The sequence below is a fragment of the Sphaeramia orbicularis genome, chromosome 4 (assembly GCF_902148855.1).
Source record: "Sphaeramia orbicularis chromosome 4, fSphaOr1.1, whole genome shotgun sequence".
Lineage (NCBI taxonomy): Eukaryota > Metazoa > Chordata > Actinopteri > Kurtiformes > Apogonidae > Sphaeramia > Sphaeramia orbicularis.
In genome coordinates, this window is record NC_043960.1 from 43,846,619 (window position 1) to 43,869,650 (window position 23,032).

The 23,032-nt window shown below is 40.7% G+C and overlaps 1 protein-coding gene across 4 annotated transcripts in view; it reads right to left on the reverse strand.

Moving 5' to 3' along the window:
• The window catches only part of tle2a (TLE family member 2, transcriptional corepressor a), a 52,450-nt gene that overhangs the window by 17,533 nt on the left and 11,885 nt on the right, over positions 1-23,032 (reverse strand). For 2 of the 4 annotated variants that reach the window (XM_030131320.1, XM_030131323.1), the window contains exons 2-8: positions 21,547-21,710; positions 8,772-8,835; positions 5,942-5,986; positions 2,659-2,721; positions 1,862-1,966; positions 1,285-1,498; positions 885-901 (exon numbers count right to left, since the gene is read on the reverse strand). In XM_030131320.1, coding sequence (XP_029987180.1) covers positions 885-901; positions 1,285-1,498; positions 1,862-1,966; positions 2,659-2,721; positions 5,942-5,986; positions 8,772-8,835; positions 21,547-21,710 — 672 coding nt within the window. The remainder of the gene's footprint in view (positions 1-884; positions 902-1,284; positions 1,499-1,861; positions 1,967-2,658; positions 2,722-5,941; positions 5,987-8,771; positions 8,836-21,546; positions 21,711-23,032) is intronic. The other 2 variants (XM_030131322.1, XM_030131321.1) reach the window with 2 other exon arrangements.

A 23,032-nucleotide genomic window follows, 5' to 3' on the forward strand; every position in this document is an offset into this window, starting at 1 on the left:
ATATTATTTTTATAGGAACTGTGATCATATACACCTGAAATTATGCATAAATGCACTGTTCACAAACCCTTCATTAACTTGAGGCCAATTTGTCTAATATTTTCTTTCTTCAGTGTTTTTGACAGGTTTAATTCTAAAGAATTTACAGACTAAATTCATGTTCATGGGATATTGATTCATTAGGGTGAAAAGGGAACAAAAGATGTGATCCCCTTCTGTGGGTCTGGAGGCATGTTCCCCTCTTTATTTATTTATCTATCAATTGTTCTATTTATTTTTTGAGTCAACCAGGACTGGAAAATGAGATTCAAGATCCTGAGGAAAGCTGGCTAAAGACTTCCTATAAGGATAAACTCCCCATTCTATATTCCTATATCCTTCATTTTTTTATATAATAAATTTAGGGCTTTTGTACAGTGGACATCCTGGTGTTGTGCAACACTAAACTGCTCTTCTACAAATCAAATTATGATAAACTGAAAGGTGAGCAGGTGTCATTGTTTTCCTGTAAGTGCACCGCAGAAGTCTTAGGCCACCATGAGGCTCCTTGTGTTAACAAGCATCTAATGATAACACATATGTATTTCAGTCTCTGTATAAAGATAATAGCAATATTCAGGACGAAGGTAAACAGCATTAAAAATGTATATTTTAGAAATAGGAAAACCTTTACTGACCAGAAGCTTGAGAATTTAGTGTGACCTCTCTGCACTTAACATGTCTTGAATTGTTTTGATGTTTACACCCACATTCTCATTGTTTTTTAGCATAAGAACAGTGGTGATACTATTGTTGTGTTTAGATACATTATCTCTTAATAAGGAGACTGATGCTCATTAAAGCTTCTTACATAACACAATGAATGTGTGCCAAACTGTACTCACCGGTCCTGCTTCCCGGTCTTCATAATGCAGGAAAAGGAGACCAAACATTCAGGTACCGGCCACAGGACAGCAAATGCAGATAAAGACACAGACAGACAAATGCAAGATTATCTCCAATCACTTTACATCACTCAACTGCTGATGACTAAGTGGAAAAACATCCCTGAGGAGTGTTATCAACAACACTCCTTTGGCCTGCCAAAAATCCAAAGCAAAGCCACTCATCAGAATCCATCAAGCCAAGCTCTGGCGTTTACTTTTCTCCTACTGTGACCAGACATTTTCATCTCAGAGAATGTGATCCAGCTCTCATCCCTGCCCTATACTCCTAAGTCTTACATTTTTTACTTTGAGAAAAACAAAAGTCATTAAACAGGCATGGTTTCTGCTGTGTCTGTACCTCTGTGGTGCTCTGCAGCAGCAGCGGCAGCAGCGGCAGCTTCGAGGTGTGCTCTCTCATCCTTGGCGGCCAGTTGGGCGCCTAGAGCTCCAGACAGGGCCAGTAGGCCGGACCCTCCGCCTAGGGTCAGGCCAGGGTGGGGGAGTCCTGATGGGTGTGGGCCCACTGGCAAACCCTGGGCATGCTGGGAGAGGTGCTGAGCCTGAAGCTGCTGCTGTAGACAGAAAGCACAAAATAAAGGACAGAGAGAGAGAGAGGAGACAGAGGAGAGAGATCTGGGTGACTTAAAGGCAACGGAGTAAGTGGCTTAGAAGAAAGTGATCAAGGTGAGGAAAGGAGGGGAAGTAAATCCTGAAAGGAGCAGGATGAAAGGGCAGGGGTCAGGGCAGGGACTCAACGGCATTTCCTCTGTTTAGGATTTCTTCTAAATACATGTTCTCAGATTCTGTGATCTTTTTTGAAAGATACGACCAATTGAATATTACAATTTAAAGTGGGCAAGAAGATTTTCGCCTCGATATAAAAAGGAAAAGAACAGGAGGAAAAATAAAAATATATGGGAGGATAAGGTACACACGCTATGAGGCAGAGGGGGGAGCCCACGTACCCCTATCGAAGCATTTAACTCCCCCATGGTCACCTGTTTGGCGCGTTCCATGGCCTGGACCACCTGTTGTTGGTGCTGTGGACACAAAAAAAAAACAACAAAAAACAAGACGTCAATAAGGGCAGGAGGATTCAGACTGGGCTACAAAGTTAAGTTCTATTTTACTTTGTAAAAATAAAAGATAAACATTTAAAATTACAGTTGGACAACTGATTCAGCTGAAATGCAAGGATGTACAATTATTTAATCACCAAATTCTGCTGCTGAAAAATGTCCTGTATGTACCTAATGATATTTTAGATTCAGTGACAGCAGTGAAGTATGGTGTATTGTTTTGACATTTTCCATTTAAGTTTGTATGATTAAGTTGAAAATACACATTAACCAATCATCAGTAATGTGTGCATTTTTCTTAACATGCAAAGGGTTGTAAAAATGTCTTTAGTTGTCTACAATAATTGCAATATGACTTTAAAAAAATCATTTAGCCCTCCATTTAAATTTATATTTTTTTTAACTTGGAATTTATTTATACTCTCACTATCACTATAAATGAAATAGTGCTCTGAATCATATGAGCACCATTTGGCCATCGAGAAAAATAAATGTGCTTTAAAGTTGTGTCCATCTGCAGCCCCCTGTGTGTTTGTGATGGTGAATTATTACTTATTGTGTTGATGTGGTGTATGCACGCACACGCCTATTTGGTGGGCTGCTGTCAGCAATGGCTGCCTGCTGTACAGTGTATTCATGTGTGTGTGTCCTACCTCCTGTGACAGGAATGGGATGAGCTGAGCACAGATCACGTTCAACCGCTTGGCAATCTCAGTCTAAAAAAAAATAAAAAAAGATGCTGTCACTGATGAATAAACACGCACACCAACAAACACGAAATCACCCACAAAGCCAAGGTTCGGCACCAACAAAAAGGAAGCACACACGCTCAAAAGGCATAAAAGGTCGTGCGTGCGTGCGCGCACACATGCACGCACATGCACACACACACACACACACACACACAAACTCAACACGGCTGTGGCCTGCTTCTCTCAGGGCCAGTGTGGTAAATATTTCAGCTGCTTACATCTGGTCCATGCAAATGGAAACTCTGCCAGGGAGTTTGGCTAAAATATTCATGGACAGCATCTGCTGTGGCCACAGCCAGCCCACACAGAGCGTGTGTACAGCGTGTGTGTGTGTGTGTGTGTGAGAGAGAGAGAGAGAGAGAGAGAAGGAGAAAAGACGTGAGATTCACCATCTTCTTTTCGAGTGTTTGTGTGCATGTGTTTCTGATGTGTCACTGGATGTCTGTTTGTGTGTTTTGCATTTTGCATGCTTGTGTGTGTGTTTCATGCTGGGGGTCAGTGATTCTTGCTGTGGGTGTGTGTCTGTTTTGAAATGCTCGACAATCCCACCAGCTCCTCCTCCTCCTCCTCCTTATCTTTCTTTCCATCCCTACCTCATCCTCTCCATCTTCCTCCATTTATCCCTTTTTCCAATCAATCTCTCATTGCATTTCTTCCCTCCCTATATGAGTACACTAAGCTGTATTGCAAATTCTTCCATGTGAGAAGACAAGACACACACACACACACACAAACACTCACTCACTCACAAACATGTCTAGCGGCGGGCCCAACAAGGCCGTTAGGGCCAGTAATGATATGCATGCAGAGATCATGACAACATCATTATGGCCGCAGGCTGTTTGTCTTGCTGACAGCTAAGCTCTGCTGTATGAGTGTGTGTGCAGATGTGTGTGTGTGTGTGTGTGTATGTTCACATATACACACTCTCCCCACCCCATTCTCTCTCTTAAGTGATTTATTGATGCCGGCCTGAACTTCCACCCCCTCCTTTTTTCTCACTCTTCCTCTCTCATACTCCCTCCCTTATTCCTCTTGCTTGCCCACATCCCTCCCCTCGACTTTCCATTTTTCACCCTGGCAGTGCACCTCCCCCTCCTCCTCTCCCTCCCTCCTTCCCTACAACCTCTGAATCGTCCCCTCCCCTCCCCATCACCCACCACCCCACACTCCCCCTACCCCCAACCCAAGGGAGACACAATGATTTCTTGTTAGAGAACTCCAACTACTAAATGACATCTTCAGGAGCGAGAGGGAAAGGGAGAGGGAGAGAGAGAGAGAACATGAGCAATCGAGAGAAAGAGGATAAAGAGAGGGGAGGACAAAATTGGAGAGGGGAAATGAAAAGAGGAGGCGGAGGATGGAGAGGAGAAAGAGGAGGAGGAGGAGGAAAAGGGCAGATTGGGTTGAGGAAATGACAGCCAATGAACGGAGGATGTGGGAGGGAGAGGAGAAATAAGACGGGAAAAAAGAAACAGAAGGAAGGCGGGGGAGGAAAAAAAATTGAGATGGGGTGTATGTGTGTGTATGTGAGTGAGTGAGTGAGTGAGTGTGTGCGCGCGTGTGTGTATATGTGTGTGGAGGGATGGGGGGCAGTGGCACGTCAAAACCAAAGAGATTGAGACGGTGAAATGAACGACGAGAGAGAGAGAGGGAAAGAAAGAGTGAGACACCAGGAAGAAAGGCAGTGACCTGATTTAAAGTGAAATTCAGCATGGACTGTACGTCTGCAAGAAGACAGAGGTGTAGGAAAAAAGGGAGAGAAAGAGAGAATCAATGTAAAGAGAAGGGAGGCATGAGAAAGAGAGATTAAGAGAGAAGAGCATTTAAAGAGACAAAGATGGCAAATGAAAGGAAAGGAGACAGTGTGTGATATGGGATAGAAAAGCAGGGCAGGAGTGGGAGGGAGGGATGAATGGATGCATAGAGGCAGCCACGGACAGACAGGGATTTATGACGGACGAGGAGGGGAAGCTGTTCTGGAGGCTTGAGGAAGGGCAGAGTATCCTCATCACTCTGTCTGTGGTGACAAAATGAAGTCTGTTTGTGGAACCTATTAACGCCTCTGCAGCACAACACAGCTATATAGGTTCATTAGAGAGAGTATTGACACTAAGGTGACAGGAAGGGGAGGAGCTCCATCCAAATGAGGCACAAAATTTAACTCAATTTTCCATGCGCTAGTGTTACGGGGATATTAAGAGGTAGTTCATAATCATCATAGTAATGGGTGAAACTGTTGCTGTTATGCCTCCCATACACTTAGAAAAGACTTCCCCCACATCTAAAAACAAAGCCATGACAGTAACAGTAATCAAGATACAATCAGGATATAGAAGTCCATAAAATTCAGAGTTTGTGCCATGGTTGTGAGAGGTTTGTTCTCTTAACTCCGCAGAAAAGCCACACCTGTGTTCCTGACAATCTAATGAGTTATTTAAATATAGGTGGCGCTCAAACTACTGAAAATGAAGAACATGCACCAAAATGAGCCTGTGACTTTAGATTGCTGAGGCTAAAAACTTTGAATATAAAGCAAGTTAGATTTTGTCATAATATCACCACATCATCCTTAACTTCAAAATGCTCATGGTTTTACTCTAGCATTGTAAATTTATCTGCCAGACGGAAACTGTTTAAAAAGTTTTAAGTATTTCAGTATTTATTTGCAAGACACTACCTGTGCTGCAGATTGAGAGACTGGTATTATAAGACATATGACAAAAACCTGAAGAAAACAAACAAAAAAAACCCCCTCTGGTCTCTTAAGGCCTTTTGTTTAACACTTGTTTCTGCAGCTCTTCATGAATTGTGGCATTTGTTACTAACCTAACATAACATGGCATTCATATTTGTTTATTACATTAATTCCCCAAAATCGGTCCACATGTGACAACACATCATAATTTCCTAAATCTGTTTCATATGAACTGTTTTATATTAACTTCTTTCTATACATATTTGTTCTTCTCCAAAAGATAAACTTCTTTACAAAATCTTAAATTCTCACCATTTCCATTTTTGTGATGTACAAATTGAAAATGCAAATAAAAACACCTGGAAACGCATTCTGTGAGAGAAATGATTAGAGAGACTAGAGAGAAAAAGGGGCAGAGATAATGCATGAGAATAAGGCATCACTAATGGGGGTGCAGAGCCGGGGGGGGGGCTCAGGCTTACTCACCTGTTTGTGCATTTCAATGTTAAGGCCATAGGACATCTCGTAATACTGAAACACAGACAAGGGCATTGGTTAATACACAACAGTTGGCTGCTATGAAGAATTTATTAAACTAATAGAATATTTCACATGAAGGTCTACTGTGGAATTATAGATGGAGAGTTAAGGAATACATTTTTTTTAGGCGGAATGACAAAGTAGTAAGCTATAATGAATTATGAATTCCAACTCTGCACATCAAGCATATGCTATGACAACTCCTGCAAAGACTGCATTTGGAAATTAATGCAAATTTCAACTTGAGGACCTGTGAAGCCCACAATTGGTACGTTGAATTAAGAATAGAATACTTTACATTTACTATAAACAAATCGCAGGAGTTTTGTATATGATAAAACCATAATAGAATTCAGGACACTGTTTGCTAAACACACAAAACAAACGGCATAAAATATATTGTCTTCCTTGACTGAAAATATTTGTTCTGTCATAGTTGGGAAAGATGTTAAATTTACATAAAATGACAATTCAGTCATTGTTTTTGCACGAAGTGTGGGAGACCATAAGTACTCAAAAAAAAAGCTTCCCTTTGCTCCATCCGTCAGACAATGCCAGCCCTCACATACACACACATACACACACATACACACACACACCCACACCCACATACACACACACACACTCTGAAGAGGCCATATGTTACTAAAACCTCACCATGCTGCTGAAAGTCAATGGCACTAAAATGACCCTGAAGGCACGTTCCAGATGCCAGAAAGGCAAAGTGAGGCAGGGAAATTGCCACCAGGCAGAGAGGGTGACGGACTACTGCAATAATCATGTCTAATGTGAGCTATTTGACCCTGGCTTTTATCTGAAAGTACAAGGAGCTGTGCACAACGCAAGAGGAAATGAATGCTTAAGAGAGACAGGTGAGCCTCTCTCTTCCGCTCTGTCTCTCTCTCTACCTTCTGAGATGGACGAAAGGGGAGCATTTTAAAGTCAGATGCCTCAGAAAGTGACAGGCTGACATTTGCTTTTCAGCGTGGCTGGTTGTGGAGAGAGGAGATTGGCAGTTGGGCAGCCAGAACAGCTTGGCAGGATGGGAGAGGAGATGGCAGGGGTCCTCTCTCTCTCTCTCCAGACATCTTTCCTGGCAGTTAGCAACTGTGTGTGTGCACACAGGTGTATGTATGTGTCGCACAAAACTGCAACTGTGTAGGCGTGTGCATCTATGTGCTTTGTGTGCATGTTTCCCTGAAAACGTGTGCGTTCTCAGTGTGTGTGCTCTCGCTCCTCCTTATGTGTGTGTGTGTTATTCTGTGTGCCTCCATAAAAGACGCCTTTCCTGGCAGCTGGCAGCTCTGCTTTGCAGTTGGTGTGCCAAGTTTCGCCTGTTGCCTAGCAACATCCAAACTCCCCCAAATCATCAGCCAGGAAAGGAGACCTGGCCTGTGCTTGATGCCAACTCCCCCCTTCCCCCCTCTCCAATCACTAAAACTTCAATCCCCCACAAGTCCCTGCTCTGTGCCAACATTGCCACATAGCTCTTTTTTGGCACAGCAGGTTCTGGGCAGCCTCCATGCAGTCAGCTGTGCTTGTGTGTGGCTCTGATCACAGGTAAATCAAAGCTGGAATGGTCTATAAGACTTCAAGACAACAACTTTCATCCTTTTCTTTAACCATAAGAAAGACCTGACAGTCATGTTACACTATATAATTGTATAGCCCTGACATATTTACAGAAACCTTATTTATTCACAATTTACTCCCAGTTGGCTTTTAAAGTGCAGTTCAGTTCAATTCTCTAATCCATTTTTACAATAATAAGGTCAGTCTTCTTCAGGACAACCTTTTCTATATTTTCCATTTGATTCCTGGGACTTTTACCAAACCACTTTTCCCAGGTCATTAGAAATATCACTCAAGAAGCCAATCACTTATCCTCTCTTTCACTAATGTAATGTCATTTACTCATTCAGAATTTTAACACTATTCATATTTCTACATCTTAGCATGAACAAATTAATGACACACCTTACAATTTTAAATGCAGTTTTAAGTCAAGTTTTTGCCTCCCTGTCATTATGAACTGCATGCATTCACTTTTGTATTGCATGGAGTACTAAAGTCTAAATCTTGAGCTGGCCATGAAAGAAAGAGGAAGCACCTGAATGTGTGTGTGGTTCATTTGTTTCCAAGAAATTCGTGTGAAACCCAAGCTATTAACCACGTAGTCACATGTGCATCTGTGTCACATCCTTTACTCTTTGATAAACATCTCACTGAGTGGGCGAGTAAACTGCAGTGTCAGAGAGCACATGCCATGTGATCGCACAAGCTGGAAAGTTTGGGGGGGCATGACTGACAACCGGCAACTTTACAGAGGTAAAGGTCTGAGCTAAACATATATTTAATCATATGGTTAAATGGTATCCAGAGTAACCAATCACAACTATTAAATAAAACTTGTGATTAAATAAATAGCATTAGATGGCTACAACAGCAGTGCAACCCAGGAGGACACGCACTCACAGACATGAAAGGAACTACAAACACACACAAGACTGCAGGCTCATGTAAATGCTGTTTATTCTGCTCTCTTATGATATCTGTGTGTGTATGGTTGTGTGTTTGGTAGTGTGTGTGGTCTGCTCTGTGGTTTTTAGTGGGTGTTGTTTGGCAGCTGTAAGCAGATGAAAGGGATTCAGCAGGCTTGGCAACACACTTGTTGTGAGTGAATGCTCAGAGAGACAGCCTGTGTATGTGTATGTGTGTGTGTGTGTGTGTGTGTGTGTGTGTGTGTGTGTGTGTATGTGTGTGTGGAGTGTCTCACCATAACATAGTGTCTCTGGATTTCTGTCTTCTCTGTAGCCAATTTCTCACATTCCAGTTTTAAACTGCAGAAAAAGAGGGAAAAACAGTGGTCAAAAACAGTTACTTTGGATTTGTACGATATTCCAAATAAAAATACAGAATGCAAGTTACTCAACATGACAACAAATTACTCCCCTTCTCACTCTGTCTCACACTCACACACACACTCTCTCTCTCTCTCACACACACACACTCTGTGGGGAGGAGGGAGCAGGGGTGACTGGGGTGCTGACAGCCCATTATCACCTCAGAGCAGAGCAGAAATAGACGAAGTCACGCTTGGAGCCTGAAATCCAGCCAAGACTGCAGGCAGCTCGGCACATCCAAGGTGTCTCTCTTTTTTTCCACATTCTCTCTCCGGACAATTTTCAATCTAGCCGTGTGCCCTCAACTACATTTTGATGCTTCCCCCAATTACCGTCCCGGCCTCACCTGACAATTTTACCTTCGATGGCACACTTGGTCAAGTTTCGCTGAGCCTTTGGTTTTAAAAGTGGGTCAAATATGTCAGTCCTGTCAAAAAATTTGCACATTTTTTTTAACAATTGCTCCTCTTTTCTTTGTTTAGGACATGACACAAGTTGTTTAGCTGTGGGCATGTCAGGCGAGTGGAGACAGAGTGTGATCCACAGCTACTTCGAGGTCTGATGTGAACACACACACAGTCTCTGGAGGTGACAGCAGCCAAACACTTCTCCCATGTGTCCTATATCACTGTCTGTCCTGTGTCTGCTTGTCTCTCCTGGGTGTCCTCTAAAATTGGATAATGCCAGTGGCTGGATTTGCACGCACACACACCCTCTTGCATGCCTATATGGATTTGTGTATCGAGTCCAAGCACACAAACACCTCCCTTGTTACCTCTGCAACTCAGTATCCATCTCACTCACCTCATCTCCTTCTCTCACTTTCTCTGACTAACACAGAAAAACCCTCCAACTGTGCCCCCCCTCCCTAACCCCCCCACCCCCACCCTCCTTCCTACCTTCCTCCCTGGAGAGGTAGTATATTTTGGGCCCTCGGCAGTTTATGCAGACTTGTTTGCGGGCAGCAGATAGATTGATAGAGAGGGCTAGGGGTGGTTGTGGTGTGGAGGGATGTGGTGGTACATTAGGTTGTGTGTGTGTGTGTGTGTGTTTGTGCGTGTCTGTGTGTGCGGGGAGGTGGAGGGTCGTTTGGTGGAGGAAAATTAGAATATGATTAATACCGCAACATTACCCCCAGCCGCAACAGGTAATAACAGCCCCATCCGCTCTCCTTCTGCAGCATGGCGTGCACACACACACATAATTGACTCATTTATCATTGCCAGCCAGTTGAGGAGAAGAGGGACGAGTGAGGAGAGGGAGAGAAGCAGGACTCAGAGTGGGAAAAGGTGGTGGCAGTGGTGAAGGAGTGGGGTGGATTATAGCCCCCTACCCCCTGTAGATTTTATTACACTGGAATTGCCTCTCGGCAGAAGTCACTCACAGCTGGGCTGAGAACTAATGTGACCGTCATCTCTGTGTGTGTGTGTGTGTGTGTGTGTGTGTGTGTGTGTGTGTACTTAATGCAAGTGTTCGTCACAACACAGACATGGGATGAGCTCAAGAGAAGCACAGACACGACTAGAAACTAACTCACACAGTTCTTGATGGATGCAAAGATAATGAGAGGGAAATGGTTCTGCTGTGATTAGGTTGGCAGCCAAAGACTAGTTTTTATCTGAGCATTTAATCTTCTGATTTCTTTCTTTGATTCTGTAGTTATTATGTATTATTATATTAAGTCTATAGGGTGTCAAAATGCTAAAAATGTCAGTCGTAATTAGACAGAGCTTGTAGTAAGATTTCAAACTGGGTTTCAGACCCAGAATCCCAAATCTCAAAGACTGTGTTGGATAAAGGTCAGAGGATTTATCAATTATCAAATTTATTTGTCATTATCACAATTAAGATAAACAACAGGTTCAGCTCCAGCAATGATGTTTGTTATCTTTGTTGTATTTTTATACACCTTGTCTTTGGTTTGCTTGTCACACTTGCATAAACTAAAGAGTAGTTAAAAAAAACAGAGATAAATACTTATGAATAATATTAATTTAGCTTCTTTTTAAAAACAAAATATGGACTGCATTAGCTGTTGTGCTATGACTGTTCTGTGTTATAACAGGACTCTATAGCTCCTACAAGGAATTAAATACCAGTATACCAACTCATCCAGTATATTGCCCAGTATTAAGGTGGACGGTCAGTCTGAATGCCACATAAGACACCAGGGCTGCAACATGAGAATATTCTCACCTTTGATTAATCTGCTGATTATGTTCATGAGGAATTCATTTATCATTTGGTCTATAAAATGCCAGTAAATGATTGTTTGTTTTTTAAAGTGCTTCTCAAAGCTTAAGATGTCATCAATTGTTTGTTCTACAACCAAAACACATTCAGTTCATTTTCACAAAGGAGGATAAAAAGCAGAGAATCTGTTTTTTTTCTCTTAATAGTCAATTAATTTAATGGTCGACATTTAATTGATTAATTGTTTCATCTCCACAAGACACAAACAAAATCACCTCAGTTCTTCAGACTTTGTTTTAGCAAATAAGCATCACTCAGTCATGCAATTAAATAATGGTAAAGTAGGGAGGAGGGAAAAAAAACATCTCCATAAAATCTGTTCCATTTTTGGCACAGCACTCCAGATATTGCAAAACAGCATTACAAGGTTGCTTAGCAAATGTAGACACACACAGTGCACAGACGGACACTTCTTGTGCTTACAGGAAAGACCCCAAGGTCGCACTCAGAAAGCAATAACCATTCCCCACAAAATGGACTTCAAGGAATGAAATTACTCTGTGTGTGTGTATGTGTGTGTGTGTGTATGTGTGTGTGTGTGTGTGTGAGTGTGTGTGAGTGTGTGTGAGTGTGTGTGTGTACCATTATGTGACTTAAGGAACATAAAGGAGTTCGAGGGAGGGGAGGAGAATGAGGGAGAGTGGGGAGGAGAGCGGTGAGCAGGAAGTGGGTATTTCATGTCGAAATGATTGCCTGTAATAATTAGTCTTTGGCTCAGCACCATTTACTGAGAGAGAGGGAGGGAGAGGTGGTTTGGAGGCTGAGAGAAAGGCATGGCGACAGAGAGAAAACAAGAGTGAGTGAGCGTGCAAGAGAGAAAGAGCCAGTGGAGGAAAAAAGGAGATATGACTGTGTGTGTATGTGTGTGTGTGTGTGTGTGTGTGTGTGTGTGTATGTGCGCAAGTGCATGTGAGAGTCTGTATGTGTGTATCTGTTTGCCACGATGGGCTCGGTTCCTCCAATCTTTCACTGGCGGTGACAGGAGATAAGATGATCAGCCGAACGCGCAACAAATCTGCAGCCTGCCAGCCTTGAGACAGCTCTGTCAGTACTGCAGTGCTACTGAACACACACATATGCCCTCACACACATGCACAGAAACATACTACTTGGAACATGGAAGCATTTAGGTGTGTGTCTATGTGTGCATGGACACACTAAAGCTGCGTACAGGTTTACAGAAACAAGGCGCGCACATGCAGAATGAACACTCACACCAACATGCTAATGAGACACATGCATGAATACGCAGACTAACAAGAACCTACAGACAGTGAAGCATCTAATTAAGATTCCGCACTTTGTAGAAATGTGCATTTTTACTCAGGCAGACGACGGAGTATTGTAAGAATGTCATCTACTTTCCTTTCACTGTTCATTTTTTAACGATACCTTTACTTTCCTTCTTCCCACGGTGATTATTTTTTGCTCGAGAAACAAAACATTTTCATATTTTTTTCCTATAAAACACTTGTCTGTTGCTTTTTGTTGTTTGAGATTTGTTTGAACTGGGTTCACAGAGATAAAAACCCTCCGAAAAACATTGATTTTCTTTTTGCAGGAAGGCAGTGGAGTGAGCAGGAGGACTGTGGAAACAGAGAACCCTAAATGAGCCAGTGCCAGCAGATACAACAATAAATATTGACCACTCGCTGGAAAAAAGAAACCTTAGGAACAGTTACTTGGCACAGCATGAATGTCAATTAGGTGATTTACTTTTTATAGTGAAAACTGTGCAGATTGCAATTTCTTATGAGCTGCAATAAGAAAGAGCCCTTATGTGAAGTTCATGTTTGTGGAGTCGGCGTTGTGATGCCGGTTTCTAAGCTAACAGTAACTTTTGTTGCTGCTGTAGAGGAGCTGAAGAGAGGAACTGGGGCAAACCAGAGTGATCATGAACACCAGTGAATGAAGTCCTCTACATCTGAAATGAGGAAATATGCTACCAAGAAAGTCAGTAACAGTATGTTACAATTTGTTCACACGCTGGATGTCAGAGATAAATACATGAACTTTTCTTCACATATGTGCACCTTTGTTTTTAACCAATGGATCTAGTGGATTCAGCTTGTACATCACTTTAAGTTTATTTCATGTTTTATATTTTTTTGCCTTATACTTAGAGGTTTCCAAAGACCGACAACCACAATAATGGACAAAAGGTGACAGTGGGTTCTGCATTTGTTTACATTTTATTTGACAGGAACAATACCAATAGACCATTTGTAGGACTTGTCCCTGGTTAGGCATTTCAACAACCATTAGGGATTCAGTGATTTTAAATATCAATATCAGCCAATAATTTTGCAAACACATCTTGCCCAATAGCCAATACCGATAATAATACTCCTGTTTTAATAAGACCCATAAATATCAGCCACTGCCACCGATGAAAAGACATATGCCACAACTGATATCAGCAAATATTGGCTGAAACCGGTTTCTTTTTGTGTATCAGTGTATCTGTATTAATCATCAACTACACAGTTTATAGAATCTAGCTGATTACAGGAGTTATTCTCCCTCAAAGTCAGCATTTCCATTCAAGAAGCCTGAAATTAGCCACAATTAGAGGCATTGACTGTTCAAACTAATCGTTTATAAAACATCCCATTGCCACAGATTATATCAGTCCATGTCTACTTATGTTTTTTACAAATAATTTGAAAATCACAAATAACTTTCACTCGGGACCCAAAAGTAGCCTTTAAAAGAGGAAAGAAATTACGATTTAATTTATCATGATAATTATCCATATTGACTGACCAATATTTTTTATAACATTTCTTCCACCTCTACATAGAAATTAATGACATTTCCAGACATATAACTACTCTGTAATTAACCCACTGATCACTATTGAATCCTGCTACCAAGTCTGCATCTATTTAAAGCCGGAGCCATCACTGTCCTGGCCAAGAGGCATCAGACGGAATACAAGTGCTGCTCAAACATGCATTCCAGCCAGCAAACACACACACATACACACAGATGGGAGCCATGTATGAGTGCACCAGTGACGTGCCTTTACTGTGTCAGGACCATTTAGCCCCCCCAGCCTGCAGGTATGTGACTGTTCACTTTACATCTCATTAACTATTGATCGGCCTTTCCTCTCTGCTCCAGTGGAAAAACCTTCAGTGTCTCTTGAAGCCTCACTCTTCAAACACTGACGCACACACATTCCTCTGTTTCACACAAACATACTGTACCCACCCGGGACCCACCCAGCTCGGCTGTGTACTCTTTCATCATGTCTCAAGGGCGTGTGAGAGAGCACACACCTCCACGCAGACACACAAAACAAAGCTGGGATCTTGTCACAAAATAGTGGGCCGACCTTAAGTGTCTATACTGCTTTTCTATAAATGCCCCCCCCTCCACACACACACCCACACACACTTAACAGGGTGAAGTTGTCTCACACAACAAACACAAAGAAAAACGCACACGACTATAGTCTATAAACCAAACCACAAAGTCTCAGCCCTCCCTAAAGCAAATATAATTTTATCATTTGTTGAGTGACAGAGACGGTTAAACACAGAGGATTCTCCGCTATTTATAAAAAGATACATTCAACCCAGACCCCGTAATCAATCTGTTTGTTCTTTTATGAAAATTGACAGACATCTTTATAAGCAACAGATTTTCCCCCATTTTTCATTTACCTGGAATAGCTACTTGTGAAGGAGAGATGAACTGCAGGCAGATTGAACAGAAACACTATGTTTGCATTAAAATAGCTCTATTAATAGGATGATCTAGGAGAGAATTATGGATCAACAACTGCAGACTTGGGACTCTGAAGACCTGGGGTGCAACAATTTGCATATTCATTTATTTCTTGATGTCATGCAAAACTTGTTCATAGTTCCTCAAAGGTAATGGTTGCAATTAAACTAATCAAAAAACCAGGATGTTACAGAGCTGCAACACTTAACTGATTTAAGTAGCCACTTGACATTTTAATAATGCTTAGGTAGGAACAGACCACATAGCAAAAATATGAGCTTTTTCCATATTGCTCAATATCAAATTGATTCCTGTATAATATTTGATCACGCTCGGAGTCTAAAAAGGGTAAAAGGATGAAAAAAAGAGAGGATCACTGGTAAACTTTAAAACATGGGTGTCAAACATATGGCCCATGGGCCAAAACCAGCACGCCCAACGGTCTAATCCGGCCTGTGGGATGAATTTGTGAAATGCAAAAATTAGACTGAAAATGTTAAGTCATTTTAGTTCAGGTTCCACAATCAACCCAACTCTATCTCAAGTGGGTTGGACCAGTAAAATACTATCATAATGACCTATAACTTATGATAACACCACATTTTCCCTTTGTTCTAGTGTAAAAAAAAAGTCAAATTACAAAAAAAATGTTTACATTTACAAACGATCCTTTCACAAAAAAATTTAATTAGAATGATCTGAACAAATATGAGCTAAAGTGAAATAAATGCATTTTTTTTTTTTTTTTTTTTTTTTACAATATTCAGCCTGTTACTAAATGTTTTGTGTATTTGTAGTTCCAATGTGATCTATAAGTTGTACCGCACATGTGCAAATGATAAACTGAGGTTTAATATTGTTAAAATTGTCAGGATGTTCATTTTTGTTTTCCATTCTAAAACACAGAAAAGTTGGGAGTTGGCATTATTTGTATATCATTATGCTTTTATTTTACTGGTCTGGCCCATTTGAGATCATAATGGGATAAATGTGACCCCTGAAATAAAAGGAGTTTGACACCTCTGCTTTAGAGTATTAACATGAAGCATCATGCTCTGTAATGACAGATAAAACATTGTGTTTAATTAGAGGAAAAGAAGACAAAAAACTTTCTAGTGTGTAACTATTATGGGCCATATGAGATTCATTGGCTAAAGAGAATATGTATCCATATGTGGTGCGTTTCAGTTATTTCTTCTGCGTGACGTGTTGTTGAATCTATGTATAATCAAGCAAAAATGACCAATGTTAATCATCATCATTGACCATAATTTCACTGCCATACAGTTTTAAGCCCGTGTAATTGCCCAGAAAATTTGTAAATATTTTATCCTAGTTATGTAATCACACATAGAGCTGCACAATTTGGTCATGTTCCAAATCATGGTGACAAAGTTACAACTTATAATTATCCATTTGTCAAGGATTATTTATTTCACAATGTGCATTTTCCTCAACTCAAGCATACACATTTGAACTAGTACATAAACAATAAAAAACCAAACAAAAAAAACTATCGCAAAACAATAAAAGCAGCAATTCCTGTATCACTGACTCCAAAAATCACCAACAGTGACCAGCACAGCAGTCCATTTCAACATATATCTGCACAAACCGACATGCCAATTAAGGTAATCGAGCATCACTAGTCACAAATATTAAAACTAGCTCACATACTTGGTATTGTGTTTCATGATTGTGACAGTTTGTGGCGTTTAGACTGTTGACCAGACAAATCAAGATATCACATGCATCCCCTGGGTTTGATATGTTTTTCTTTTGTTTGCTGATATTTCATAGACCTAGGAACTTGATCGAGACATTGTCTTTGTGCAAATTAATACAATGCTTGAATTTCTTTCATATAAAAACAGGTTTATCTGGTCAATATTAATCTCATCCTCACTGCTCATTCATTGAACAGTCCTTAGCATTTGATACAGTGATAGCTGAGATAGCCGAATATTCAAAATGATACACACTCACACAGGGATGTATGCGTGCGTGCATGTGTGTGTGTGGCTGTAGATACAACTGTTGTGTAGTATTTGGGAATAGACAAGTGGAAAGGCTCTTAAGTGATGAGTGGCAGCATGTGAGTGGTGAGTGGAGAGCTTATTTTACTCCACAGACCACACACAGGCAATACTGTATATCAGTCATAAAACAAGCATCCCTGCATTCACCAGGAACTTGTGTGTGTGTGTGTGTGTGTGTGTGTGTGTGTGTGTTCGCAGAGAGGGAGAATTACAGTAATGAGAGCTCTGTGTCAGCAGCTCCTCCCGTCTCCCCTTCGTCTGCTGATTACAGCCTGTTTAGATAGTTGAAACACACACACACAAATCAGAGCAGCTGACCCAGCAATGACCCTTTAATTAATTAACCCTTCCCTTTCTTTAGTTTCTTAGTAATCTTCCTCATCCCTCCGTACCAGCCGCACACATGCCATCAAAAGCAACAAGCAACACACATTTAGAAACACACCGTGCCACCCACCCATCCATCTACCCGTCTGCCTACACACACACACACACACACAGTTGCAGCTCATCAGTGCTAATCCCTTCCCTCCATCTCTTTCCTGCTGTCTAATCCAACATCTATCAGAATCCAGCCACCTTCTCAGCAGTCAAAATACACAACTAAGCCCTGCTATTTCTAGACATCATTGTGTGCAAAGATAATTGGGGAGGCCCGTATATATATGTGTGTGTGTGTGTGCGTGTGTGTGGCACATGCATCAGATGGGTCAGTGTTGTTTTTCTCTGTCCCTGTGGATGTTCGGGTCATGTTTTCCCTGCAGAGCGAGTAAGTGTACAAGTAGGTCTGATTACATGAGATGTAGCCTGCAATCAGATGTGGATCTGTGATCTGACCTGTCTGCTGCTGGCCTAAACAAAGCCACATCTAATCCTACCGACTGGCCATCCAACTGGTGCTTTCCAAAAGTGTTGCCAAATTAACTTTTTTTAGGGTTGGGTTTGGTAAGCGGCATCAGGTGTCAGAGTTATACAATTATAGAGGGAATCGAGGCCTTTCATTGTGCTGCATGTGAATGTCAAAGATGAACTGGTATATATATATATATATATATATATATATATATATATATATATACACATACATACACACACACAAACACACACAGACATATACAGGGTGGGGAAGCAAAATTTACAATGAACATTTAGTTGTTTTTTCTCAGCAGGCACTACGTCAATTGTTTTGAAACCAAACATATATTGATGTCATAATCATACCTAACACTGTTATCCATACCTTTTCAGAAACTTTTGCCCTTATGAGTAATCAGGAAAGTAAACGTCAAAGAGTGTGTGATTTGCTGAATGCACTCGTCACACCAAAGGAGATTTCAAAAATAGTTGGAGTGTCCATAAAGACTGTTTATAATGGAAAGAAGAGAATGACTATGAGCAAAACTATTACGAGAAAGTCTGGAAGATACTATTAAAGAAGAATGGGAGAAGTTGTCACCCCAATATTTGAGGAACACTTGCGCAAGTTTCAGGAAGCGTGTGAAGGCAGTTATTGAGAAAGAAGGAGGACACATAGAATAAAAACATTTTCTATCATGTAAATTTTCTTGTGGCAAATAAATTCTCATGACTTTCAATAAACTAATTGGTCATACACTGTCTTTCAATCCCTGCCTCAAAATATTGTAAATTTTGCTTACCCACCCTGTATATATATATAAAATTTATTTATTATTTATTTAACTTCGTACTGGTGGTTTCATAAGTTTACATGCCATCTGTGTCAGCAGAAAATGGACAGTGGCTAATATTAGGCTTCTCAGTAGGATTACTGGCTTTGAGAAAAAGCACTAATTGGTTCAATATTCAGCTCCAGATTTATTGATTAGTTACTTTGGGTTCGATCTTCAGTAACTGAGATACTTTTACATATTTAGTGCTTCAACTTCAATATTCATTTCAACAGTTATCCAACTTATAATAGCACAATAATTTCAATTGACATTAGCATAATGAGCACAATAAAATACCGCTGAAAATTGAATGATGAAAATAGTTTTACAGTTTAACTTTGAAATGGTCAGTGTTCAAATTTAGTTCATTCAGACAGCTGAAATGTTTCTTCTGACAGTGTTGACAGCATCTCTACTGCTGTTTGTATAGCAATTATCAATGAGCTAAAGCAGCCCTTCCAATTAACAGGTTCATACCCATGTGACAGACGAAACATACATCTGACACGTACGTGAAAAGATGTCAGATGGCACAATCTGTTCCACTAATTGTTGTTACTGTTATTGGCTATAGCTATGGTATTAATTTTCAAGTTTTTGTCAACCACTCAACATTATTGCTGTGAATTCTCTGTCTGCAACAGCCTCGAGGCAAGAAGAAGGTTAAACAAACTGTCCTGGAAATCTGAACCCAGGCTCGCTCACACAGCATGCTGAGAAGACGCAGATGCAATCACAAGCTTGCTCTTGCTCCCAATCGCTTTCTTAATCTCACCATTCATTCATTGTTTATTCTGCGAGCTCGTTTGCCATACCGGTGCTTGGCGAGAGGGAAACGCTCCAGGTGTTTTGTAACACGAGGTGTGCCACTGAACTGCTGCCAGAGGAGCTGATAACACCGTCTCAATCACCAGATCCACGGGTGACTCATGTTTGCTGCGAGATTTGTCTAGGTCAGTGTTGAAAAAATGGTTCACAGCAAGTTCTGGGGGCTTGTCTTAAAGAGGCAACAGGGTAATAACCTTTGATTTCCCTCTGAATTAGTGAGTATTATCTATTAGCCAAGAGAATGGTGGTATGACTGTTACTGACAGGTTAATGAACAGGAAAGATGCATCTTCAAGTAAAACGAATGATAATTGCACAAGCATACAATTGATATCTCCACTTGCAGTTATGACATGATCTGCAAGTAAAGCCTCATTTTATTTTAGGAATAAAAATAGAAGGAATAAAACGACTTTTAATCTGTAAAAATAGGGGCACTGGCATCTCATCAGTGTTAAGATGTAAAGTACTGGGCACTGGGAAGAGATTCTTTTATTCTGAACAGATGTAACAACCTTATGATCACCTCTAGATCACTTTACAACCACACCATGTCCATGTAGACCACACTTCTGTCTTGACTAATGTCTAGACATTTTTAAACCTGCACTATTGAATAATGAGTCACTGGCCTGAATTACTCATATTGGAATTTTCTGATTATGTCACCAACCAGCAAATTAGCAAACAGTACAATATCTTTAATGAAGACCTTGTTTGGTTCGGATTTTCTAGCTTTTCAGATTGATAACAACCAAGTTAGGAGGTGTAAAACCTTATCCTGGACTACAATGGAGACAAAACAACTGATTTTGGTTGAACCAAAGAGGATGCTCTCAGGCCAGATCAAACTCAGCTATGGTTTGGTTCATTTATAGTGTGTTGATACTTTTTGGATGTTTCACACAAAAGCAGGAAAACAAACATCTATCTATCTATCTTGAATATTATAATAGTGTAACATAATTAGCTGTTTATTATCATTATAATTACTACTTTATTATTACTCCTTTGCTACTTGTTATTTCTACTAGTACTTTGTAATGTGAAATTAGCTGTTTTTTTCTTTACTGTTTTTTTTTTAATGAGTTATTGTTTTTGCCATTTTTCTTGTGGCATTTCTTGTGTGTGTATATTTGGTGTTGTGCTGCTATTGGAACCTCAGTTGGGTTCTGCCCAAAGGATCAATAAACTCTATCAAATCTAATCTAAAATTGTAAAATGTATGATTGAGTTAAATGTCATCATAAATGTCCTGTGTGGGTTAAAGTATACATGTGGGTTCCAGTATCATAGTGTCAGTGCTGGGTAGACTATTCTTAGAGCTTCTACAAACAGTACAGACAGAGGGATGAGGGCACACACACGGCGGCGAGGGAAGCGGTAGCCACAGGAGTTTGAGGGGCTGTGAGCAGGGGGGGGGGGGGCACACAAAAGAAGTTTGAAGTGGGACAGAGAGGAAGGGAGGGGAGATTCTGGCCAGCTAAATCAAAGCAGAATGAGAGTAGAGGAGTGGGGAGGGCATGGGGACCCTGTGAAGGTGTGCCAAGATGAGGGGGGGGCAGAGAGAGAGGGAGGGAGGGGGAGAAGGCTGGGACTCCACTTCCAGCACAAATCCCACATTCAAAGGCATTCAGGGCACCCATTCCTGCAGATCAGGCATGCAAAAACAGTAAGCTGCATACCTACATGTACCTGTGCATGTGCATGAACATTTCTCTCCAAACGGCAGCGTATACAGTGCACCCACTGAGACGGTGCCAAGAGGGAGAGTCAAAACATCTCAATCCTCCTTTGTCTCATATTATCTCAGTCAGAGATATAGTGTGTACTTGTATGTACATGTGGAAAACAAGAGAAAGCACCAAGGAAAGAGAAAAAAGAAATGCACCCTCGTTTATTTACTCGAGTGGGACTGCTGAGAATGCAGAGGGAGTTTCAGCTCACAGGGCTCCAGTCAAAACTTGGCAAACTGGGCCACAACCCAATGCAAGATCATTGGGCAAAACTGTTGTCAGCAACACACACACACACACACACACACACACATACACACACACACACACTAACACACACACACACACACATATACAAACACACACCTGTGGTACTGGGTCTGAAGGAACTGAAACTCCTCCTTGATGCGGTCTAGAGTCTCTGGGTAGGTTAGTTTCAGGGATTGGGGCGTCCCAGATGCTGCAGCTGCCGCCGCTGCTGCTGCTGCCACCACTGAAGCTGAAGACCCCGGTGGTGGCTGTAGAGGTGCCTGAAAAAAGAAGAGGCGGGCGACTTAAGAGATTTGACTAGAAAACCAACTTCAAATTGTTACATGTCGTAATGGCAACACTTTAGAATAAGGACACATTAATTAACTTAAACGTCTCAGTGTGCAATTTTTTAGCATGATGAGCAAAAATTCAATAGCTACCGTTCAGTACATTACATTTCAAGTGGAGAGCAAAAAGAATTCTACCCATTCTTGGGATTCTGAACAGTAATCTGTAATTAGAGCTGTCAGACATGACTCTATTGCTCTATTCGTGGCTTCATTTCTCGACAGCAGCCTGAAATGACATCAGTTGTATGTTTCCACTGCAAATAATGTGTCTAGTGATCTTCAAGTTGACAAAAATATTAATACACTTAAGTTTAAAAGATGCTATTAACATTAGTCAATATAGTATAAGGATGAATTTCCTGAATAATAAATATCAAGTAATGTAAACAAATGTCTCATTAACATTTTCATAAGGGTTTACATGCAAATTTTGGTTGTATTTATATTAGTAGGGTGAGATATTGTACAGATTATGTCACTGAAAAATAAACAGTGCAGTCAAAAGTTTCCTACTCAGCTACCATTCATTTTAAATGGCCCATTTACTACTGTTATTACAGTATTTTACAGTGTTGCGGTAACCTATGGGTCTGTAGCATTAATGTTACTGGCATAGATCACAACAATATTTTATTTCAGTGCATTTATTGCGATGCTTTGGCATCTGTCTGCACCAAAGTGTTCAGTTTCAGTCTGCTTTAACTTATAGTTTACATAACATCTTATTTTGCTGCAGCTGGAGAAATAATGACAAACAATTACCATTATACCCATAACCACATAACCCATTATACACAGCCTAAGCCCAGAGAAACCAGATAACAACAAAACTTGTAGTTTGGTTGCAACTTACCTGCATTTTATAAGTTTGAGTTAATTGTGAATCAAATCATGAATCATGATTCTGCCTGAAAAGATATGTCTGATTTTTTTTTTTTTTTTTTGCTAGAACGTCTAGCCCTAAATATTAGACGTGTTACTGTGTATGTCATGACTTCACAACCACTTTGTTGTCTATTCATTGAAAATTACTTATAGACACATGAGTTAATGCTTATTACTGAATTTAAAATTAATTATTGATTGGTATCAGCTGTGAAAAAACACATATTTGTCAATCCTTACCGAGTATCTCTGGGTTGTGGACCAAACACATTAGGAGATGCCACCTTAGATTTACTACACACTAGAGCAACATGTTCCACCATTTTTTGATATTTTCTAGACCATACAACAGATTAGTGAACAAT